Source organism: Scophthalmus maximus, chromosome 6 (genome assembly GCF_022379125.1).
Source record: "Scophthalmus maximus strain ysfricsl-2021 chromosome 6, ASM2237912v1, whole genome shotgun sequence".
Lineage (NCBI taxonomy): Eukaryota > Metazoa > Chordata > Actinopteri > Pleuronectiformes > Scophthalmidae > Scophthalmus > Scophthalmus maximus.
Genome location: NC_061520.1, coordinates 12,765,759 through 12,790,038, shown reverse-complemented (window position 1 = coordinate 12,790,038; position 24,280 = coordinate 12,765,759). Strand labels below are relative to the sequence as shown.

The following is a 24,280-nucleotide window of genomic DNA, read 5'->3' as shown; positions in this document are numbered from 1 at the left end:
GCTCAAGTCAAGGCCTCAAAACTGCAGGTCGCAAAACCAATGGATGGCGTCATGTTTAGTAATATAACTTACACTGACAAAAGAAGAGTGTTTACCAAATTCAAAAATTAACTCAATTCATAACAGACAAACTAATTAAGTTCATTCAACTTCAAGTTGTGAAGGTAACAAGTTAAGACAATTAAAAACTTTAATTAAAAAAAATCTGTTATGTCTGTTACCAGTTAAAGTATTTTCTTTAAGTTGGTAAGCATTTTTCCTTTTTTCCGTGAACCCCTGGGGGTCCAGGGCACCAGGACAGCTGTGCTCTTTGATAATTTAGCCTAAAACTAATTTGATGAAGCAGAACAAAGTAAACACAGTAAATAGGTTTGTTGAATCTTACATGGACAATATTGTAAGACAAATTCTTAAATTTTAAGATGATATTCACTTTTACAACAATTATCCAAGGGCCTTTATGGGAAAAGCGACTCATCCAGATTCCAGAGTGCTTGTTGCTTTTGCATCACATTAAACCCTTCAGCAGTTAGGTGGTAATGTTGCTATACACGTGTTACTAAACTGAAATTATTACAAGCTTTTTTATACCACAATCAAAGTTGTCAAAGCAACAGCAGGTTGATCTCTAGACCCAGCTAGGACCTTTATCCAAAGAAACACATGTGGCCATGTGGGACCATGAAATGAGAGCCAGTGAATAGGATCAGGTCAGACACATTCATGGTGTCTCATTGTAAACTGACCCCCCAATAAACCTGATCCCAGCCACAAACTGGTTTCCCCGGTGATCTTGATAGGTTTCTGTCTCAAAGCTGCTCATCCAATAAACTTCAAAACAAATCCCTTCAGGTTTATCCTTGTGGTAATGTTAAGGGTCTTTGCAACGCTTTGCTTTACTTTACGCTCACTTGAAATTAAAAAATAAAATAACTTTACCACTACCCCAATATGCCCCCTTACATCATCTCTGACCTTTGCATTAGCCTTAGTTCCAAAACCAGAAACAGTATATCTTTCAAATGTATTTTAAGTGGCTTTTGTACAAATGAGGCAATAGTGAGAGGAAATGACTGCAAACATATTTAGATTTAATAATCACTTTTCACTTCACTGTATCACGTATGTCTAATATAACGATACAATAATTTAAAAAGTATATATAATGGATATAAAAAACATTTTCTGTCAGCATGAAGTAGCATTAAAAATAAAGCCTCGGTGTCAAATGTTTAACACTTTTACAATTACAGTGTGCATGAATACAAAAGACTAGGAAAAGGATGCTGACAGCCAGATGATGCGATTGTGTTAAAAAAAATCATTGTGGAATAATTCGTAGACAGCCCGCCTCTCGGCAAGGGCTCCTCGTGGAATGGCATTGCGATTCTAGTCCGGTTTATTCGATCCGCTAGTCCTGCACATTTACCGGCCTCGTCCGTCTCCCATTGGAGGCGCGGCGCGTCACCGTGAGGGCGGAAGGTGCCGTGGTCCACACAGCCGTGCGCAGGGGAGGCTGAGGGTGTCGCCCAGCAGCGTGCCGACTTATTGGATAGGCCTCCGCGTTGTTGCTAGGGGCGTGGGTCGTGCCGTGAAATATACCCCAGTTGCCCCTACACCTCGATGAGCCGAAATTTTCGAAGACGAGAGACGCGCCGACGAGGAACTGAGGGGAACCGTGGCGCAGTGAGCGTAATCTGATAAGCGCTCCGTGTCCACCCTGCGCTCACCCGACAGGACGACGACAGGAACGGCAGCTGAGTGCGGATGGTTGAACAGACAATGCGGAGATGCTGAGGACACCTTTTTTGGGGAGCCGATTCAGGGTTTCACCCGAAACACCTGCTGTCTTCGCACCAGCCGGAGGGTCGACGGGCGTTCGGGGGATGACAGCTGCGCACTTGGACGTCCCGTGATGCGTCTCTGGAGGGATTAATACGTGGCACAGCATAAACACCCTGGCCCTGTCCGCCGAAGGCCAGGGACCTGTCTGCGGGAGAAATCACATGCTTTCTTTCAGTATGCGCCGGGGAGAGGACCTTATGCAACGCGGAGAGAGAGGACAAAAATGTGTCTTCGTGAGCTCATAGGTTGAACTGGCAATGACAACGTCAGGCTTAACTTGAAACGCTCAGTGCTGTACTGCAGCAAGGTGAGAGGCGGCATCCTGGCGCGCAGCCTCCCCGCTTGGCGATTCATCGGGATGCTTAGTGTGCTGAACAAACCCAAGGCGTGAGGCCGTCCACCCTGCGTCGGCGAACTGCGTCACTGCCTGCGAGGAGGCTGTTGCAGGTAGGCAGCAAAACTGGCCCACCCGGGAGAGGAGCATGCTCATCATCCTCCCTGTCGCCGGTGAGTGTGAAACAATCTGCCGGGCATGGAGTCGGTGGACGACCCAAGCAAAGACCCGCCACTGGGATCCACATTTTCCTCAGAGCCAAATTTAGACTCGGACGTCAATGCAAATGCCTGCAGGTCTATTTGTGAAAACGGCACGGACCACAATGTCAACGTACAGAACGCAGCCCCGCGGGGGGCCAGCGACCCCAGCATGTATCCCCCCACCGACTACCAGGGGCTCATCCGCCAGAGGTTCATCCGGAGGAGCCTGTGGGTGTCCGACGCGGAGGAGCAGCCGGTGGACACCACGCCGGAGTGCGCCAACAGCAGCGCGGTGCTCAACATTGACCTGCGGACCATCGTGGACCGGACTCGCAGCCGGGGGCGTCACGGAGGCCGGCCGGGCCTGCAGGAGACGTCCGGCACGGAGAGCCGGGCGGAGCTGGAGGAGCGCGCCACGGAGCGCGTGAGCGCGCACGAGGGGAAGGCAGAGGGAAGGGAGCCGGAGCCGGAGCCCGAGGTCGAGCCCGAGGTCGAGGTCGAGGTCGTGCCCCCAGATGTCGCGGGCAAAGCAGGAAGTGACGAGAACGAAGAGGAGCCCGGCACGAAGGCGGTGTCCACCTCACCCGGGGGGCGCTTCCTCAAGTTTGACATTGAGCTGGGCAGAGGGTCCTTCAAGACGGTCTACAAGGGTCTTGACACTGACACCTGGGTCGAGGTGGCGTGGTGTGAACTCCAGGTGGGTTCACGGATCATTCGAGTTCAATATCACACAGCTGATGACATCCTGATTTACAATAGCATTGGTTGTAGTTGGCTTGTGTAAAAGACACGGAAGGTCTTCAGGGAGTGTGCACCCCGGGGGCCTACTGGTCACATTTGGTCTAGGGGACAATTTGGGGACTTTATGGAGGGGGCAACTCTAACTTCATGCATTTGTAGTTGAAACTGTGAAAAGGTAATAATGATATGTATAATGAAAATAGTCTAACAGCCTCTCGGGCCAGCGTCTTTGGATGGTTGTCAGCATATTTTGTGTATTTGTGGCCCTTTTTCTTCGCCATGTGTCAATCAGAGTTATCCTCTAATGTATGACAACCATTTCAGCTCGAGGGAAAAAATTGTCCTTTTTGTTATGTACTTTTACGTTATTCTCATCTTAAACATTGTCACCATTCAGTTTTGAGTCATCCACATTTACGGCGGACACACTTATATTATGTTAATCTAAAATAATCAAAAAATGTCTGGAAAGTGGATGACAACAAAATATTTTTTCTTACAAAGACATAATAGTGTCTCTATTCCCCCTATCTTCTGATAATTCCTAGACACGATTTGAATCGAATGCATTCGGCTCCAGTATTCAGGCCTATTACACAATGTTAGTTGAAGAAGATGATTAAAAAAGTACTTTAGCAGCGGCTGATACACAGAAAACACCTAGCTTCACTGCAGCGACAGCTTGCTGTATCACTAATCTCTGTATGTGGTAATCTAATGATTAGTTTAGATAATATTCATGTGATATACAGATTAGCCTGGAGGCAGACCTGTAGACAGTGCTGACCTCTCAGGGCTGACAATGAAACAAGCGTTTGCCGTCGGTCCGGAGTAAATTACTGTGAGGAGGTTTCATTTGTTAACACTAAATGAAGTATTATACTGCTGCTAAGACAACTACCTTTATTCTCCAGTAAAACAACGGCACAGTCACCTGTTTCTTTTTTTAACAGAGTACACTGTGGACACCATTATAGCTGTGATTTCAATTAAACCAGGCTCCCTGTCCTTTTTAAAGTTTAGGTTTTAACTGAAAATTCACATCTTTGCTATAAGTTTATTACTCTGTCCTAAGAAGTTGTTAAATAACCTACTTTCTTTTATTACAAATTTCTGAAAAGACATGTTCACACTGTATAGCCTTAAGCATATAAAAAAGACTATCCCAGAAAACTCCCCAAAACTATACTGTTTTGTGTTAGTCAATGCACTAGCACATTTCGTAGCATCCAAAAACATCAGTCAAGCTGTCTCAGGCTGATTCTGCACCTTAACACAATTTAGACAACCTATAATTATCCTTTAATTATCACAGTAAGAGTAGCGTTTGTGTGGCATGGCCTGCAGCCTGATTTATTGGATTTAAGTCAGCTCCCAAGTAATTGTGCACAGGGTGATCTAGCCATTTGCTGCATGTCTCCCATGCAGTGGATACGACTGTCCTGAAAGGCCAAGGGTAATGTAAAGTAGGGGTGAAATTCCAGGTTTAGCCCAGGTTCCCTATAGTTAAGTAGTGTTGCTCATTATGGAAAAGAAAGTGCACCTAAAGTTTTATTTCTGTATTTCTTGTCATGGGATACCAACCACTGTCGACCAGGAAAGGCCTGTATCATGTATTATGATCTCTGCAACAAGTGCAATATGTGTGTGTGTGTGTGTGTGTGCGCGCGCGCATCTGTGTGTGGCGTCAGCTTCTTATGGGAGCTCTAGTGATGATTCAAACATTCTGTCCCAGGACGTGAGGCCTTGCCCTTCACAGCTTCTGTGCCTGTTTGTTCTGTTCTGTGCTGTTTGTGTTTGTGTGTGTGTGTGTGTGTGTGTGTGTGTGTGTGTGTGTGTGTGTGTGTGTGTGTGTGTGTGTGTGTGTGTGTGTGTGTGTGTGTGTGTGTGTGTGTGTGTGTGTGTGTGTGTGTGTGTGTGTGTGTGTGTGTGTGTGTGTGTGTGTGTGTGTGTGTGTGTGTGTGTGGGGGACGACGACTAAGAATGAGACTGCAAAAACCTGGATGCTCATAAAAAGATTCAGAGAAATCAGATTTGCTGGTGTCTGGTGTTGAGCGGGACCAACAGCTAGATTATTCATCCACTAAATTATGATCAAACATCTGCTGAGCAAGTTGTTTACCCAAAATTGACTTAAATCACGCAGCATGATTTAGTTAAATGCCAAAACACTTTACCACTTTGAGATCTGTGTCTCATGTACATTATTATTTGTCTTGTTTGGTAGCTTAATATTAATGAATACTAAACATGGGTTTATACCCCTGTGGTATTACCGCACAGATGTGTCTGGAGAGTGAGTCCTGCTGACACAGCTCTCTGCACCAAGACAGGGAGAGAGGAGAGAGGAAAAGGGGGGGGTTCAGCTGAGGGCAGATGTGGTATTGGATACAAGGCAAAGCAAGAGTTTTATATTTATAAGAATTGCAGTGTAATGTCCTGACCGCTCCACACTCCATTAGACACAAATAGAAGTGCTGCTGACATGTTTTTAACCCCGCTTTTATTGTGCACAGCGAAGTCTCAGTAATTCTGTCATAAGTGCCACGCCCTGCTTAGACCTCTGCATAGCATCTGTAATAATCTGTTTGGAAACTGCCAAGAAAATAGGTAAATAAGGACAGAGAGACAGAGCGAAGTCCAAAACATTTTATTTAATCTCTAAGAATATGACGGTAGCTAAAGCAGGAGCCTTATCCTTTACAATACGTCACGTAATCAAAAATGCATTAAGTTTTGCACTGCAGAATCCAAAATGAGCTGTCAATAAAAACTGATTCCCTAGCTTCTGTCAATAATCAATGTCAAGAGATGTACAATAGATTATTGTTCATCCAAGACACTGTAAACATTAAATGCACTGTCATTGTTCCAAGTAAAATATGTCTATGAAAGACCGGGCGAGAAAATCTGGAGGTCATGTAGCAATAAGGCCGTTGGGTTGTATCTGCGATGCTGACTGGAGAGAAACAGAAATGTAGATGATGTTCGCCGTCAGCTGTTTTACTATTTATACAACAGTTCAGGGAAGGCAGGGGCCAAAATATTGATCCAGCATATACAGATTCCCTCTGACTTGTACACCCAAAGATGCACGATTTAGAATTTGACCAACTGTGCACAGAATTCTTATAAAAATAGTTTTTCTTCATGTATTGGACTATTATCTACATCTTGTCATTTTATTATATTTTAACCAGCAGCAGCAATTAAATGTACAGACTGAAAATGCAATTTAATTTGATGTTAATCAGTCATGACAGATGCGTCTGTTTTTTAATACAACACCTGATTAAATGAGGCTTTGAGTCAATAGTCTTCTGAAAATATAATCAGGAGTCTGCTTATAGGTATGAGGGGTTTTACTGCTGTGTGTTTTATACACAGTGGTGACAAAAAGAGTAAATGGTTCAGGCCCCCATGTCCTCCCACTCAAAATACAAGTGTTGTATTCACTCTAAACATGATGCACGGGCAATTCTGACAGCATTCCTCTCCTGAAGCAATATTTAAATGATGTTCACAGGGAATTGTATGTCTTCAGTTACCATTTCATACAACAAACAAACTCAAAATGATAATGATTCAACTCCTTCCTCCTCCACCACCCCCAAATCTTGTCAAATTGGACAAACTGCTGTTGCTTGTTCTCTGATCAGGTTCCAGAATACTGAAAAAAAGGGTTGGCGAATTTGGAATTCACGATTTCTAATCTTTAAAGATTAAATTGTCTTTCTCCATTTTCTCCAGGAACGGAAGCTGTCTAAAGTTGAGAGACAGAGGTTCAAAGAGGAGGCTGAGATGTTGAAGGCTCTCCAGCATCCCAATATTGTGCGATTTTATGACTTCTGGGAATCACCGGTGAAAGGGAAGAAGTGTATCGTTCTGGTGACAGAGCTAATGACCTCAGGGACACTAAAAACGTAAGAGTCAATATGAAAATACGCAAGGAAAGCATTTTACACAACTATCTTTATTGATATGTTTGAGAATTCTTGTTCTGCTCAAAACAACCTTACTGTTATGACCATTAGACTGTCTGCGTCATGTTTATCAAGTTTCATACCAAATGAATGATGCCATTACAGTAAATCTAATGCTAGACTGTGTGGAGAATGCAATTCCAAGATATTGTTCATGTTGTACAAAATGAACAGTTGGGATTTTAGTTTTCTCACTGAAAACCAAATTAATTAACATAATCTATTTTTCAAAATACAATGTGGGCAACACAATTGGAAAATGTTTTAGGTAGCAAAAATTAGGAGATTAGTTTGAGAATAGAATAAACAGAGTCATATTAAATTTGTGTTTTCAGCTGATGCTTAGTGAAATCAAATACAGAAACAATTAATTTGAAACATTATAACATCACAGTATTTAACGGGGGGCAGACCTTGACATGTCACTTTGCCAATTAACTTTTAAATTGTGTTTAGAAAATTCCTTTGTCGACTGGAACATCTCTAACATGGTAATGGTATATTCATTTTCCTACAGGTATCTGAAGCGCTTCAAGGTGATGAAACCTAAAGTTCTTAGGAGCTGGTGCAGACAGATTCTCAAAGGCCTCCACTTTCTCCACACAAGGACTCCTCCAATCATCCATAGAGACCTCAAATGCGACAACATCTTCATCACTGGCCCCACAGGCTCTGTCAAGATCGGAGACCTGGGCCTGGCAACACTAAAGAGGGCCTCCTTCGCTAAAAGTGTTATTGGTTAGTCATCAGCAATTTGGCAAAACCAATTGCACTGACAGCAGATACAGAATAAAATGAGCACTCTTTTGGTTTCATGATTTGGTCACCTGATGAAAAGGGTTGGACTTTTGTCCCTTAATTTACTTTGTCTCTTCATTAAACATTGGTGTATTTTTGTCCTAACATGCAATAAACCTTGCCATCTCCCATTCACTTTAATAACCAGGTGCACTTGCACTTTGAAGATTTTTATTATAACGGTGGATTTACCAGGTAGCAAGAGAGAATGCTTCTTTGTAGAGGAACCATTTCACTTGGCCGGAAGATTTTAACCAGCATGAAACATGTTTTTGTTAAACAGTAATTTCATATTATCGTGTTCAAGTTGCAAAGGAAAATCCAACATTTGCATTATTTTATCCTTTCCTGATAATTCTCTCGTCTGTCATTTGAGCAACTAGAAAAGTATTGGGACCATGATTTGGCAGCTGTGTTGAATTACAGTCCTTGACACTGGTATTGATCCCTGTGAAATAGGATGAAACTGATAACCTCATGTGAGTGCATAGTTCATCATCATCTTTTGCATTATTCCTCCAGGCACTCCAGAGTTCATGGCCCCAGAGATGTATGAGGAGCACTATGATGAAGCTGTGGATGTCTATGCCTTTGGGATGTGCATGTTGGAGATGGCCACTTCAGAATACCCCTACTCCGAGTGTCAAAATGCTGCACAGATCTACCGTAAAGTCACCAGTGTGAGTTCACGTTCAGTACTGTTTCATGCTGCCTTTGCTGCGACAACTGTTTCAAGTTGGTATTGTAAATAGTCCTAGGGCTGTTTTCTACTAAATTACTCTTAATTCTTATGTCTTGGAACTATATGTATGTTTTTTTCTATTTTCTAAGCAGTTTGATTGTTTTTAACATTTTTGTTTTATCAAGGTAATCAATTAATGTGAGGGACTGGGAGACAAGGTTGTAACAAATGGTTATTTTCAGTTCATCCCATATTTTCAGTTGACTCAAGATTCAAAGATTCCAGATTCAAAGAGTTTTATTTGTCACGTACTCATATAGGATGCGCAGTGAAATGTTTTTGTGACATGTACTGTACTACTGTGCTCAAATTCAAAAATATAAATAAAATGCAGTGCAATGGAATAAAATAAAATACAATAAAATACAATAAAAGTTTTAGCAGAAGTTATAGTTAGATTATGATTAAGTTATGGCTAATTTACATATGGCTAATTGACATTCAGGTCTGACACCTCCTGTAGGTAGGCCCATTCATCGATCTTAGTGATCGGGCCCACCACAACCGTGTCTACTCATTACAGGCAGTGCTTAAAATGTTAAAATATGACACCTGTCCAATACCCTTAATCAAGGTAAAATATTTATCTAGTTTGCCGCCAAATTTTAAAAAATGCAAAATATAACATTATTAGTACAAGTGGAGAAGATTCATCTAACTCAGAAATGTAAAATTGTTCCTCAAGTTTGCTCACATTATAGCCACCAAAGCAACTGGTCATGCTAGATAGCGAGTATGGCTGTAGCAAAATTATTGAGTGTATTGAATTGAGCGATGATGTTCTTTCTTTTTTTATTTCTAATGAATTCAACTTTTCATTTCTTGGTTTGTTATGCAGGGGGTGAAACCTGCTAGCTACAGTAAAGTCAGTGACCCTGAAATTAAGGAAATAATCGGGGAGTGTATCTGTCACAGATGGGAAGAAAGGTAAGTGGACCCTGGACCTTTGACAGTGTTTCACGGCTTGTGACACATTTTGTATGTACTGTAGATATAGGTTTATCCTTATCTTAACACTGTTTTGATTTGTTTCTGTTCCTGCAATGTGACATAAAGTTTACTTTCTCCATGTTGTGCAACATTAAGTTTTCCTGTCACTGTGATCTTCAGTGTTTGTGTATTTCCTGCAGGTACTCCATCAAGGACCTCTTGAATCATGCCTTCTTTGCCGAGGATACTGGCGTGAGGGTGGAGCTCAATGAAGAAGATGATGGGAAGAAATCATCCATTGCTCTAAAGCTGTGGGTCGAGGATCCTAAAAAGCTGAAAGGAAAATACAAGGACACGGGTGCCATTGAGTTTACCTTTGGATTGGTGAATGAGGTCCCAGAGGTTGTCGCCCAAGAAATGGTAAGCAAGTATTTTGTGTTTTAGCCTGTGATTAGTGGTGTTGTTATGTGGCATTATTACCTATGCAGTCATGTCATTCCATTACATACTGTTGGTTGTTCATGCAGTCTGAAGTGTCCTGTAATAACACAGTCTTCTTTACTAAGTACACAATCTCTGACCCCGTATATTAGGTGTAATGTAAAGTGGGATTTGGTTAGTGGTCTGTATTGTGGTGTCTGTAATGACAGGCTTGAGGTGTGTACTGTATTGATTGAAACTGGAGGCTTTGTTCTTCCATGCAAGCCTGTGCAAAAGTTTTTTCATTTGGGGGAAGAATATGAGATTGATTTGTTTATTAGCATCTTTCCTGTGTCCTTTAGGTCGAATCAGGGTTTTTCCTGGACTGTGACGTGAAGATTGTCGGAAAGTCAATCCGAGACCGCGTGGCTCTCATCAAATGGAGGAGGGAGCGGACTGTCTCGTCAGGAAATGGCGAGACGCAGCAGAACCTGCTGCAGGTGCCCAGTACCGGTGTACCACAGGGAGCCACATTAGCTACAACCGATTATGAAGACCAAGAGGTGGAGCAGCAGACCCTGAGCTGCACTGTGCCAGCCACCACATCTACAACATGTGAGAATCTGTGTAGAATCACACATGAAGGTTTCATATGGCATAGGACCTCAGTCTCTGGTGATAAATGTAAAGATTGGTATAACTTACTCAGCCTTTAACAGATAATGGACTATGACTTGAAATGGTTAACTTAGTTTTCATGAACTTAAGAGAAGAACAGAAAAACGACTTCAGTGTCTGACTAACACCTATTAGTCAGCATGAGACATCATCAACCACCATTTGAATTTTAATGAGATGCTTCTCCTCTAGCCTTCTTCATCATTTGTACTTACTGTAAAGGGCATTTTGTTGAATCATAATGTCGTTTTCACTCTGCTGTTACAGCTGACAGTGGAGGGAGCTCTATCATGCAATTAGATGATCTAAACCATCATCAAAATGGGACCTACCAGTCTCCTCCAGAGTCAATTTCCACAGCTCAGATGATTTACAGTCCTCCTGCACAGGCTGACCCTCAGCTGCGCCAGGGGCCCTACCAGCAACCCACAGCACAGGCCGTACATGAAAACTACACACAAGCATCCACACATTTACACCAGGGAGCCTACCAGCAGACTACAGGTCAACTGCATCCTGGGGCTTATCAACAAACTGCGGCACAAACGTACCAGTCTCAAACAGTGAGTAACACACTTCTTTTTTTTTTGTGCTAACTTTCGTAAATTTTCTTTTTGATTTCTGAAACGAATTAATCAAAACATTTCAATTTTCTTTTTTACAATGATACCTGATCAGCGTCACAACAGTGATCCCTTTGTATGCCATAACAACTTGCACATCGGTGAGAGCGCCGCGTGTTTAAGGCGTGGAAGCGCCTCCTTGGTTAAGACAATGAGTCCAAGCCCCTTCCTTTGTCCTTCATTGGATTTGGGTTCAACAAATAGCACAGGGAGGTCGGTGCAGGCAACAGACAGCATATGCTCTACTCAGAATCCATCAGTATTGTCTCCTCTGCAGTCCACCCATCAACACTCTGATCATGACTCAGCAAGTCATTTCAGTTCACCTCTCCTGCCCCTGGATTTACAACCTCCCTCAGAGCTGCATCTGAGCGTCCCTCGCAGCCCACAGCCCAAAAGCCACTGCAAGGCTTGCATGTCTCTCCTTCTGTGGGATAGGACGAAGGGAGGTGGATCCCTGGGAGGCACTCCCATATGTTCTTTCTCTGCATCCACTCAGTTTCCTTCAGTCTCTAAGCCAGGCTCAACCACATCTCCGCATCTGTCAAGCTCCAGTCCAGTCACTCTTCCTCCTTCTTATTCATCACCCTCTCCCCCACTGTCAAACAGTCTAACAACCCCGCTGACTTCACGTGAAAATCTTTCTCCGCCCTCACAAGTGCTCCCAAGGAATTTGTATGAAGGTTCAGATCTCACTCTTCTCAACCACTGTCTCCATCATATCGTCAGTCGCAGGACCAGTACTCCCACCCTCTCTGAGAGAGCACTCAATCATCCAAAGCACAGTCATGTGGTGCGAGGGGGTACTACCTCTTCAGTATTTGAGCATCTAGACAAAAGTCAGAGCCTGGAGGTCCCACTCTTCCGTAGTCCAAATCTGGACAGGAATCTACTGTTATTGCCACATAACAGCAAAGGCAGACCGGATCCACTGGTAGGTTTGAGAAGGAGACTTATTTTAGGCTAAATACTGCCATAGCAGCTTCCTGTATCTGCGAGCTGCTTTGCTCCTACAGTGTTTGCATGATAATAGCAAAGTGTAAAAGCCAGTCTCTGCTCCTGCTTAATCCACAATAAGGGTTTTAATATCTGGTCTTAGTTTTTGATAAGGTCAGAATGTAGCAGGAAAGGCTAGTCGAGTGTATGGCAGTGGACACAATGGGTGGCTGAAGATAGATTATGGTGCAGATCCCATTTTCCATTTCTGCTTAGCTTTTTGAATCCTGCCAGCTGCAAACATGAACTGGGTTGAATGGCTTAAGATAGATTAATGGTGTTAATGGTCCTCTTCATCTTACGTCATTAAACCTTGCCGGCTGCAAACATCCTTCTAGATTATTGCATATGATAACCCCTGCTTTGATACCACACTGAATATTTTAATGTTGTTCCTGATGATCTTCTGCTGTCATGTCTAAAAACAGGATCCAGTACATGTCATCTCTCATCTGTTTCTGACAGACAGTTTCTGCTCCACCTACGCCAGCTCCCACTGTGCTCCATAGTCGACAGACAGCACAGAGCTTCCCAGCCGCAGCCCCCGCTCTGCAGACGCAGCCCGGCCAGGAGCAGGTACTGCACGCAAACAAAGCCACATCTGGAACTAAATGGTTCCTGCAAACTGCTGTTCACCTGCGTTTCCATCGCTGTGTAAAGACCGGGGGAGATTAGGCAAAATAGTCTGCTGATGTATGAACAACAGACAGCAATGACAAGCTGTCTCACTCCAGCTTTCCCTAGGGTTTATAGGGGGGAAAAACTACAATAACATAAGATGAATTAGTGAAATTAGAAGTAGAGTGGTATAGTAGAATATTAATAAGTTTGTATTGCTGTCTGATTTAAACCAGATAGCAGATTTTTGACTTTGCATGAATGGAAAGATGACTAACTGTATGCTACCGGCCACTCCACCCTGATTTATTTGAAGTCAAAAAATACTAATTATGTTGTGGACATCCATTGTGCTGTTGTCAACCAAAACATCCAAATACACAGGCAATTTAGTGGTACCATCACTCTAAAAACATATTGTTTTTAGTTCATCTGTTTGTGAGGCAGGTGCAGTGAACCCGATGGCCCTTTTTTAATTCTGAGATTACATGCAGGCCCAGTTCATCGACTCATCGGGCTCCAGGCACGACAATCATTTACTTTATATTTATATAAATATGTGTGCGTGTTAGAATGACTTTTCAATAGTTTTGTTTCCCTCCCATTTGTCTCTCCTTGTAGTGCCATCTTCAAGCAGCTGCTGTCCTGCCCCAGGTAGAGCCATCATTGTTAATGATTAACTTTCGGGTTACACGAACACAGAACATACACACAAATATTTTAATTTCCCTCCTAACCTGTCACCTGCTGACCAGTCTAGATCTCATCTTAGGCATCCTGACATATCTGCCACATATCTGTTGTCTTTGTTCATCGCATATCCATATTCCCTCTTTCTTTTTCCAAGTTCCCCTCACTATATCCTGTTGTTCAAACAGGGGGCCACATGCCATATCCCTTCTCCTCAGCCCCTTTGCCATCTGCCTACAGCAGCAGTGGCCCTTCACTGTCTAGCACCTACTTCTCACCTTCACCCCACCGTCCCTCCCTTCCTCTGACCCCTCATGCTGCCATGCCCTCTATACCTGCTCTTGGCACCCCTCAGACCCCTCTGTCCACACCTCAACACATGTCCGTTGTGGCACTCCCAATCCCGCTTCTTACCATGACCATGCCCCCTGCACTGCCCCAGCAGCAGGGCGGCTCCCATACCACCCATCCCTCACCTCTCTCCCAGGTACGAACCACCCCATACCCCGCCCCCCACCCTGAGCTGGAACTGGCTGACCAGCCTGTCCAGGTGAATATTTGACTCAGTTATCACTGCAATGGCTGGTCATGGGAAATCTGTAGTACTAAGGTGGTAATCTGTCTTAACCGTTGTTGTAATGCATGAGTTGGCGGCATTAGGGCTGAACAATATTTGTGTATTGACTGATGAACAATTCCCTTAATGTGCTTTTTTCTTCCAGGTACAGATGATTGTTCCACAGGCGAATTTGGGAGATGTTCAGATTTTGGCTCCAGTCCACCCTGTCTTTCCTGCTGGTCATACTCCTCTCTGGGGAAGCAGGGTCGATGCAGAAACTACTGCAGCTGGTCTGGACTTAACTGTGGCTCCTACAGTTCAATCTCCAGTTCCAGCCCCAGCCTCAATCTCAGTCTCAACTACAGTACAAGTTGAAGCCCAAGCACCGCCACAAACTCCACCACTGGTCTCAGCACAAAACCAACCACCAGCCATGTCTCAACCTCCAGCTTCAATCCCAACTTCAGCCCCAAAACAGGTTTCAATAGCAGCACCAGCTCCTGCCTCAGCCCCAGTTACAGCACCAGACACAGCTTCTGTCATCGGTAAACCACATCACTCAGTCCCAGATTTGGTCTTGGCCCCAATACCTGTCACCATGCCAGTCCCAGTTAAATCTGTTGCCCCCTCTTTTGCTCCGGCTCCTGTCGCAGCTTCAGTCCAAGCTCCAGTTCTGCTGCCTGCTGGCATCCAGACAGCCGTCTCTTTGCCTGAGTGTGCCAGCCTGGTCTCAACTCAGCAAAACCTCGAAACAACATATGCATCTAACACCCATCAACCAGAGTTCAGTGTAGAGGTAGGAATAAAGAAAAATTTTGCACAGTTTTTAAGGTGTAATACTGATCTGTGCACGTATGCAAATGTAAAAGAATTTACTCCATCCTGAAAACACCTTCTCTATCTGAGATTAAGATAACCCTAATATCACACCGTAACATTAATATTAGTTTCATATACTCTTGCAATGATCAATTCTTTGTAAAATAAAACCTTTATCAACATCTTGTTTTGCATCTGCCTATTTTTTCAGGATGTGCTTCAGGACAAACCAGTATCTTTACCCAACTACGCTTATGACAGGTGTGTGTCCTTACAGCTTTTTGTAATAACCCCATGTGATGAACATGTGTCACCAACCTGATCAAATGTTTTCAACTTTTCTTTTGCAGTCTTAACTCTGACGTGACCTCTGGTAAGGAAACAAGTGATGGCTATGACAGCTTGGCTAGTGTGGGGAAGGGCGACGGAAAACCCAGGAAACACCACCGCAAGTCTGCCCGTACACGTTCTCGGCAAGAAAAGACCAGCAAACCCAAACTCAGCATGCTCAATGTGAGTCATGGTCTAATTTTTGACAATTTAAGTTACTTTTTAAAATTTTTTATTATAATGTTTCTTATTGTAAAATGTGACCTCTGACACCAAAGGTTTGCAACACTGGCGATAAAATGGTTGAATGTCAGCTGGAGACTCACAACCACAAAATGGTGACATTTAAATTCGATCTGGATGGAGATGCTCCAGAGGAGATTGCCACTTACATGGTTAGTTCGGCCTGTCGATGTTTTGTAGTTTTTGTGTTATCGATTGGTTATATTTGTGATTTTGTTTAACATCTTTATAACTGTTGGCCTGTAGGTGGAGAATGGCTTCATCCTGCTGTTAGAGAAGGAGATCTTCATTGACCAGCTAAAGGACATTGTGGATAAAGCTGAGGACATGCTGAGTGAAGACATAGAGGGCGAAAGGGCCTCCACCCTGAGCTGCAGTCCTCAACAAGGCCAGATGTCTGAGGGGCTAGTGGGAGAGGTAGGAGCTGTACAGATGCATTACACTTGCTTATACAGTACATAGAATTAGACGTGGACAGAGATGAATTGAGTGGCAAGTATCATATTCAGTGAGCTTACATCTATTTATCACCCTGTAGAGTCAGCAGCTTGGAGCACCTCAGCCTGTCTATCAGCAGAATGGTAAATCAAATTTCAGCATAGATGAACTTTAATGATCCCAAACTAGGAAATTCCAGTAAGAATGTGGTGGTAACTTCCTAAACTCTTGGATTTGCAGTTCTTCATACAGGGAAGAGATGGTTCATAATCTGCCCTGTAGAAGAGACACCCACATCCAGCCAGGAGACCCCATCTGACGGCACGACCACACAGTCTCCTGGGAGTTCAACCACTACCCAGCCTGCTGACAGTGGCACTGCAAGGCCATCTGCATCCAGAGGTCAGTTCAGATTCGTGGAAAAATAGCACTACCATGTGGCGGCTGAATGAAAGACATCCTCCAGCTCTCATTGTGCTTTTGATGACTCTGAAGCTTAGAATCTCATTTTATATATTTTGCTTATTGTTTTTTGTTTCCTCTGCCTGCAGAAGAGGGTTCATCTTCTACAATGTCTGGTGGAAGTGGCGGCTTCTCCTATGAAGTGTATGGATTCTGTAGTCCTCCAATAATGTCCAACACAGACCCACTTCTTTTGGCCACTCTGTCCCCTCCTGTGTCTGCTCCCCCAACCCTTCAGTCGGTGTCATCAGTGGAGCCTGCTGGCAGCTCTGTGCACCCAAGTGTGCATCAGGCTCGGCCAGCCAGGGCTCAGACTTTGCCCCCGTCATTCCCACATACGTCTTTCCCAGTGGATGAGTCACAGGGATCCCCTCTGGGCCCCGTGTCCCCGAGCAATGCTACTCGGCAGATCCCGGAAATGACAAGTCCTGTGTCTTTGGCTGAAGAGATTCCCTGCTGCCCTCTGGTCATGCCACTATCTCTGGATGTGAGCGGTTCACAGGGTGGGTCTCCTCTCACCCCACTTCCACTACAGGATCCAGATCCAGCCAAAGAGCCGATGTCTGTCTCGTACGGCTCCGCAGCACGAAGCGAGCGGCCGCAGCAGCCTGTAGTGCTCCACCAGCCTTTTTCCAGCATGGGAGGATCCAAAGTGTCCTCACTACCCCAGAGCCCAGCGCCATCCCAGCACGGTGCAGGGCCCGGTGAGTCAGACGGCGAAGGACGGCTTGGCCGCGGGGGCTTCGTGGACAGCACCATAAAAACACTGGACGAGAAACTAAGGAACTTGCTCTACCAGGAATATGCTCCCATGTATCCGTCAGGCAGCACTGCAGAGACACCAGGCTCCTGCACCGAGTACATCCAGTCTCCTCCTGGTCCAGACAGCGCCACAGGAGGGTCAGGAAACAGCACGCCAGGGCCGATGGGGGAGGGACGCTACAGGGCCGGAGAACAGCTGGTAAGCAAGATTGCATTTAAGACACAGTTATTTTACCATATGTATAACAAAAAATACTTTGACAGATGTATTGTAAGTATATTGTATATTTGTTGAAAATATAGACATGTTTTATTTTGTATTTAGCATTAGTTGTGTGCTTTACAGCATCAGTAAATATTAATAACTTAGATTTAGTTGCTGTTAAGAACGGGTCTATGCATAACAATTACTCTCAGTCATTTTTTAAATTGTATTTTTTCCATGGACGTATCACAAATTTTTCTTATATTCATGGGAAAATAAGGGTGCTGATGCTTGAAGTACACAAAAAGCATAATTGATTGGCCTAGTCTCCAGTCTCTTTACTTTGCTTTGGATATATTGCCTATAAACAGTATATTGTCAGACATCTTTGTCAACAATCCTCCATATTAATTTATAAAATGAATGGTTTGTTCAAAGTTTTCTCATGTCTCTTTTCATCTATATCTCGTCCTGTCACCTCTATTAGCCTCAGATTCCAGAGAGGATGGATAGTTTGAGCACACTGAGTGACTCAGCTGTTTGTGGTATGTACAGCATACACTTCTCAATGTAACACAACCAGCATCATTATCTTCATTTAGGTCTTACTGTTAGTTTACTACTGCAGTGGCACAGTATTCAGTGATGTGATGTGGAACCTTTCACAGCTTCCATGTCAAGAAGACACGTTCCTCATTCTGCTTCCTGCTCTGGAACAAGAGGTCGATTTAAGGTACGAGAGGGAGCTTTTTTAGAGGGAAAGTAGATCTGACGTTCAGATTAATTCCACCGCAACGCTACTGCAGAAGCATCATGATGCCGTGTGAATACCAAGTTTGTTCTTTGCTTTTTTTTTGGCAGATCATTTCTGTACCTCCGGAAGTGGCCAACAGACGAGATGTGAAACAAAGAAGCTGGAGCAGCGCTGCCTCACCGGCACACCCTATGAGATACAGTCAGGACCATGTTCAGGCTGAGGCCATGGTTACTTCCACCACAATTGGCCGTTTCTCTGTGGTTAGCACTGAGGACGACATTACACAGAGAACACGCTGCAGCCGCTACTCTGCCCCGCCTGATTTCTACCTGGACACCCCTCCTTCCATGGCCAAGCGGGGCTCCCTCCCTCGTGCCCTGACCTCGACCTCGGTCCCCGTGGACATCACGGTCCACGCACGCTTCCTCTCCTCGGACTCAGGGGCTGAGAGCAGCCCTGCAAAGCTGGCTCCTGCCACCCCATCTCAACATACTCGCTCTGAGCGCAGAGGAAGTGACCTCATGAAGAGGGCAGTGGCCTTCCTCCGTCGCTCAGGCCGCAGCAGCAGCGTGCAGAGCTCTGACTCACCAAGCAGGCATGGAGGCGTCCACGGCTCAGCCTATGGCAGCAGTGATAACGACTCGGAGATGGAGGATTCTGACATGAAGAGGGAACTAACGAGACTGAGGGAGAAGTAAGCAGAGTCATTGTACCTTCAGACTCATTTGGTGTCTTTACATGAAAATAGTTTGTCATTTAGCTCGTGAGTGACCGGTAAACTCCTGCCTCCTTCCCCTCAGACATCTGAAAGAGATCTCTGAGCTGCAGGCCCATCAGCGGGGAGAAGTGGAACTGCTATATCATCGGCTTGGCAAGGCCCCTCCTTCCGGCCTGGGTCTCTCACACGCTGCACCTCATACCAGCCGTAGAAAGAGGTCAACCAAGCACAAGCTAAAGCCTGGAAAACTTCTCAGCCCTCTGGTTCAACAATTTAGAAATGTTACAACCAAAACGAGTGACTCCAGCAGAAACTGTGAGTGTCTTTTCAGAATCTCCAGATTTATATTTTGAATATTTACAGCAAGAGCGAGGGCTATACCTTTCTGATGCGAGTGTGTGTGTGTGTTTCCAGCTGCTGCTGCAGGTGCAGGTGAGCCTGCATTGAGTTTAAATGGCTCTCCAGCCAAAGGGTCTTTCCCCACTCCACGGTCGTGCACGAGCCACATTCCCAGCTCAACCTCAGAGCCTGTGCAGACTCAGCAGCCCTGTTCCCTCAAGGGCTCTTTGTCTTCTGATAATATTTACGCTGGACTTCAAGGAGACGGTACCAGCGCACAAGCTCCACCCGGACAAGGTGACCACCAGCGACGTATCCACATTTAGCACGCTGTTAAGATATCTAGATTCACCAGAGATATTATAACAAACAGTTGTCTGTGGTGTTCTGTTTAGTAAGGTTGGGTTTTTCAATATGTGCTCCTCTTACCCTGGTGTCTTTCTCCCTCTTTGATTTTACTCCCCTACAGGCTGGTCTAATTACCCTCAACCATCTGAGAGAGTGACCTATAAATCCAGTAGCAAGCCACGAGCTAGATTTCTCAGTGGGCCTGTGTCTTTGTCTATCTGTTTGTATCTCTTTCTCTTCCTGCATACCGTCACTTGTTTGTTCTCCATAGTTTCTCTCGGTTTTCTTTTAGCTCACCGAAAAGCCAAACTTGTCTGCAACACTGCTGGATTTTCTTTTGCTCATTCTTATCACTTTTTTCACCTTTATATTTTGTTTTGTGCACAGAAAGATGCTGTCTTTACAAACCCCTCAAGGGTAAAGTTTGTTTTCAAGAAGTAAACATTTTTGACATTTTTTAAATCATGATTGAACCCAATTATCTCCCAATAAGATAGTAATAGTATAAATATAATTTACTCATTTCCTGTTTGTTGCACCTTTTGTCTTGGATATTTGACATTTGAATATTCAAGATTTATTACAATAGTAATCTCACATTTCAAGTGTTTTTATTATTCATGTTTGTGGCTTGTCCACCCTACATTACTAGGCAGTGGAGTTTTGCATGCCACATGCACAACAATCTGCTTTCAAAAATTCTAATCTCTCATCTCTTTCCTCTTTCTATCTCTGTCTCTGTACTTCAACACGGTTCACACCTGCTCCCCCTGCATGGTTTTCATAATAAATGTACAGCCTCGGTTTAGGGGACTTTCTTTTCCCATTTGTTAGTTTGGTTACAGTTAGTTTCTTTGTTTGGTGGCAACATTCAGCAGCTTTGTTTTGCAATTTTTTTGCACTCGGTTATTGAACATATTACCTGCTAATGGGAATGACAATTTGTTTAAGGTCTCCTTTTGTCTTCTAGGGTCAACACTGAAGCGACTGTGTATTGGCAAAGAGCGAGGCAGCAGTATGTAGAATAACAGTGTCTCACTAAAATAATTTAATTCAAGGTCGATTTAGTTCGTATTTGTCCAATCAGCTCAAAAAACAAGGTGTAATGGTGTGTGTGTATGTGTGTGTGTGTGTCCCCTCTCAGGGTCTGCAGCCGGATCAGGGACTTTCAATCAATCACAGCAGCCGCCCACCGGTGCCACACCTCCGCCTCCTCCTCATCAGCCAGTGATGGGACTGGCCCAAGCTCAGGCTAATAACAGCAACAACAAGACAGGCACATACACTGGCGCATCCATGGGTGCCAGTGAAAAAGACCTGCCTGAAGACTTGCAACGGCTGATGGACGACTGGGCCCAGGAGGTTCTTATTGTCACCCACAGGCCACGAACCAGCTCTCTGAGCATCAGTGGGCAGCAGTTGTGGGATCAGGTCGTGCAGCGAACACACAGACAACTGGCTAGTGCTTCCTTTGTGAGTGTAATGCTAGTTTTTTTTTTACCAATATGTGTTCAAGGCGGAATGGAAATCTTGCAGTAATAAGTAGCATTGGCAATCAGAAGACAACAATGCATTAACAAGAAAACAAAATGTATTTGTCAACTATAACAATAGTAATACCTTAAATGATCAGGAATCCGTCAGATAACAGCAGTCGGCAGAAATACAGTAGTTTCCGGTCACTGCAGACTTTAGATTTATTCATCATATTTTATTACAAATAGCATGCTTTACATTAAAATACCATTTTATATCACAGTACAAACAGCAACAAGTGACATGAAATTGATGAGGCCACGCACACACACACACACACACACACACACACACACACACACACACACACACACACACACACACACACACACACACACACACACACACAGGTTTAGGGTTAGGGTTAGTTTTGAATGTGCTAAAGGTCGTCAGGCAGCATTTCCCCTCTACATATTAGTTTTGTGTATCTACCTACATGATTCCATCTTATAAATGCAGTTAGTAATTATATAGCTTAGCAGAATATCTCAATTTTTGAAATCCCTCCAGGTATCTTCATGGACAACCTCTGGTCCAGACACCTGCACTCTGCCCCTGTCATGGCCGGACAGCCCCGGGTCAACAATGGTGATCACGGGGCCCCATCATCAGCCCTACTCTCCTGCTCCATTCGGGGCCTTGTCCTCCTTCCCTCTCCCTTCAGGAGTTTTTGCCTTTCCTGTTGTGCCCTCTGCCCCAGATGCCCCCAGCCCAACCCTGGCTCCATCATATCAGCCGCCCGACCCCAAAGCCAGGACTCTATAACCTGAGTAGCATTGTCTCTTCCGACTCTATTACCAAAAAGAAATATCATTATAGTTCTAGTCAATTTTATGTGCATATACTGTATATATTTAACCAGCATGTATGTAACCATATGTACATACTCTCTATTCCAAATTTTTATGTTGTTTGTTTCATTTGCATCAACATACCTCATGTCCACACAGTACATAAACTTTGTGTGTGGTGTATTGGTAGTAGTGCATTCAAAGTTGCACAGTGTATATAGCTCAGTTGGGCTTAAAAGTGCAGATTTTTGTCATTGCTTACATACGATACGTTTCCACTCACAGAATGTACATAATGTACTGTCCATTCATACCTTGTTTTTGTAAATAGTTCATGTTTGTGTTGCTCATGTCACTCCTATAGATAAGCTGACGTGTGTGTGTATATATGAATTCTTGTTTGTACATAGCTCCTGTGTTTGTACAGACAACATTGGGTGACCTGTAGGTTGGTGCTGCAGCTACGTGTCTTAATGCAACACCTCATTAGCCACCATCATGCCGTCACTGTGAAGACTTGACATCCTGGCCACTAGGACCGGTTGCTTTACTCTGTTCTCTGTCCAAGGACGGATTTCATTTTTCATCGATGAAATGCTTCCAGCACAAGCGCTTGAAATATCCTTAAGAGATTTGATGGAACTTGAACTTCATCTTCAGGTGAAACAAACACCTGCGAGAGTGCCTTGAATTGCAGTTTCAGTTTTCCGAAGAAAAGAATTTAGATTCAAAGCAGACACTAGATATATATATATATATATATATATATATATATATATATATATATATATATATATATATATATATATATATATATATATATATATATATATATATATATGCTTTTCACTTTCAAAGGTAAATTATGTGATTTGAATAATGAATGTGGGATTAAAACATATTTAGTTAAGCAACTGAACATAGCATAATCTGGCCATGCTGCAGCTCATTAAATATCAAAGATTGTAAGAAAAGATCCAAAACTGCAATAGGTTATATAAAATCTTGACTGTGATTCTTTTTTCTTTGTTCACTGAAGATAGTTTTTTGTGGGATTGCCCTACCACCTGCACCACAGCCTGCATTAATACACTGATATTCTGAATGTGCACAGGTGGATGTGGTGAGCTGCAGGAGGAAGAAACTGTCATTGAAACCACACGACAAGGAGGGCTGAAGGACTCGACAGACGAGTCAAAATCTTGATCATCCCATACCTCTACTAATGCAGTCTGTAGCTTTATATATTGTTGCCTTTGTGGTTCATAAGAGACTACTGTGTGGTTGGTTGTTGTTTGATAAATGCTGATGGTATAAGGATGTTACAGGCACGGCCGTGAAGAATGTGAATCAATGAGTGGCCACACGTTATTTGCATATTGAATAAGTTTTGTCAATTGTGATTATCAGACGATGGCCCCACACAATCATCTGGCTCATACAGCAAACCCTATGTATTCTGGCTGGCTTAATTCAAAGATCTCCAAAAACTATTGCACTATCACCGTTACAATCATTTCAATAGCACAGCCTCAAAAGCAACACTTCCACTTCCCCTCTGAAGAATAGCTTGTTGAATGCATCAGCGTTTTGATGTATTCTGTGAAAAAACTAAATAGTGGCAAAATACTATGTAGTTAAGAGGAAGGATGGATATGAATGAGTCAGAAGGTTCTTCAAAACGGAGACTGAACTTAACAATACTGTTATTTTGAACTATTTGTGTCTTATCTGTCTCATCTCATTTTTTTAAAAATTAAATTGGAATCAAGACATTTAGTAAGAGGCTTCAACACTACTGGGGTCTCACAAGAGAAGGATACAGGGATATTCTGACTTTTTAGTTTTTAGACATCTTAGTTTTTTTTGTTTTTTTATTTTGCTTTTTTCCACAGCACATTAGACAGCAGTTTGCACAGGCTTAGTGGTGCTCCCTGTGGTGAGTAAACTGAACTTTATGTGCAAATTCCACCATGTTTACATAATGTACCCTGTATTTTGATTTAAACTGAATATTTGTCCTGAAGGCACAATTTCTTTCATGATTACATTTTTTTTCTTGTGAAGATTTCCTAAGCAGCTACTTTCCTTGTGCTTTCCACAGTAGTTAGATCTCTCTAATGCCATGAAAAGTAGTTGTCTGTTTGCTTTTACCTGCTGCATCAGCTGTTTTCCCAACACTTTCCTGACCTCGTCAGATCGATACTCTTTCAGAAACGCTGTACATACTTGAAGACAGTGATAGAAAATTAATAAATTCATTTTTGCTTGAAACCATACAATATTAGTCATGTATTGTATACAGTAGCACGTAAAGCCAGATTGTTTCTCTCTTGCACTTTAAGTTTTCAGTGTTGTCTATGTTTGCATGA

The 24,280-nt window shown here is 43.5% G+C and overlaps 1 protein-coding gene across 4 annotated transcripts; it reads left to right on the top strand.

Moving 5' to 3' along the window:
- Positions 1 to 1,159: 1,159 nt before the first annotated feature.
- wnk2 (WNK lysine deficient protein kinase 2) lies at positions 1,160 to 24,187 on the top strand. 4 transcript variants are annotated; one of them, XM_035632964.2, is made up of 29 exons: positions 1,160 to 3,079; positions 6,874 to 7,046; positions 7,624 to 7,844; positions 8,427 to 8,584; positions 9,485 to 9,573; positions 9,777 to 9,996; positions 10,359 to 10,611; positions 10,942 to 11,237; positions 12,759 to 12,869; positions 13,533 to 13,565; positions 13,759 to 14,151; positions 14,324 to 14,705; positions 14,814 to 14,956; positions 15,191 to 15,240; positions 15,330 to 15,492; positions 15,588 to 15,704; positions 15,799 to 15,969; positions 16,091 to 16,133; positions 16,231 to 16,392; positions 16,542 to 17,413; positions 17,907 to 17,964; positions 18,088 to 18,152; positions 18,281 to 18,870; positions 18,977 to 19,209; positions 19,309 to 19,530; positions 19,703 to 19,801; positions 20,552 to 20,596; positions 20,726 to 21,054; positions 21,628 to 24,187. In XM_035632964.2, exons 1-29 carry the CDS (start codon positions 2,378 to 2,380, stop codon positions 21,880 to 21,882), a joined length of 6,648 nt encoding a protein of 2,215 aa, XP_035488857.2. In that variant the 5' UTR covers positions 1,160 to 2,377; the 3' UTR covers positions 21,883 to 24,187. The 4 variants fall into 4 exon arrangements, with proteins under 4 accessions (XP_035488857.2, XP_035488858.2, XP_035488859.2 ...); XM_035632965.2 differs by having other exon boundaries at positions 1,161 to 3,079; positions 19,703 to 19,777; XM_035632966.2 differs by lacking the exon at positions 19,703 to 19,801 and having other exon boundaries at positions 1,161 to 3,079.
- Positions 24,188 to 24,280: the final 93 nt, after the last annotated feature.

Excerpts from the sequence above, each read along its gene's own strand:
- wnk2 (XM_035632964.2), top strand. The coding sequence starts at position 2,378 with ATGGAGTCGGTGGACGACCCAAGCAAAGACCCGCCACTGGGATCCACA. Across the intron at positions 8,585-9,484 it reads TCTACCGTAAAGTCACCAGT|GGGGTGAAACCTGCTAGCTA; the intron begins GTGAGTTCACGT and ends TTTGTTATGCAG. Across the intron at positions 13,566-13,758 it reads CAGCTGCTGTCCTGCCCCAG|TTCCCCTCACTATATCCTGT; the intron begins GTAGAGCCATCA and ends TCTTTTTCCAAG.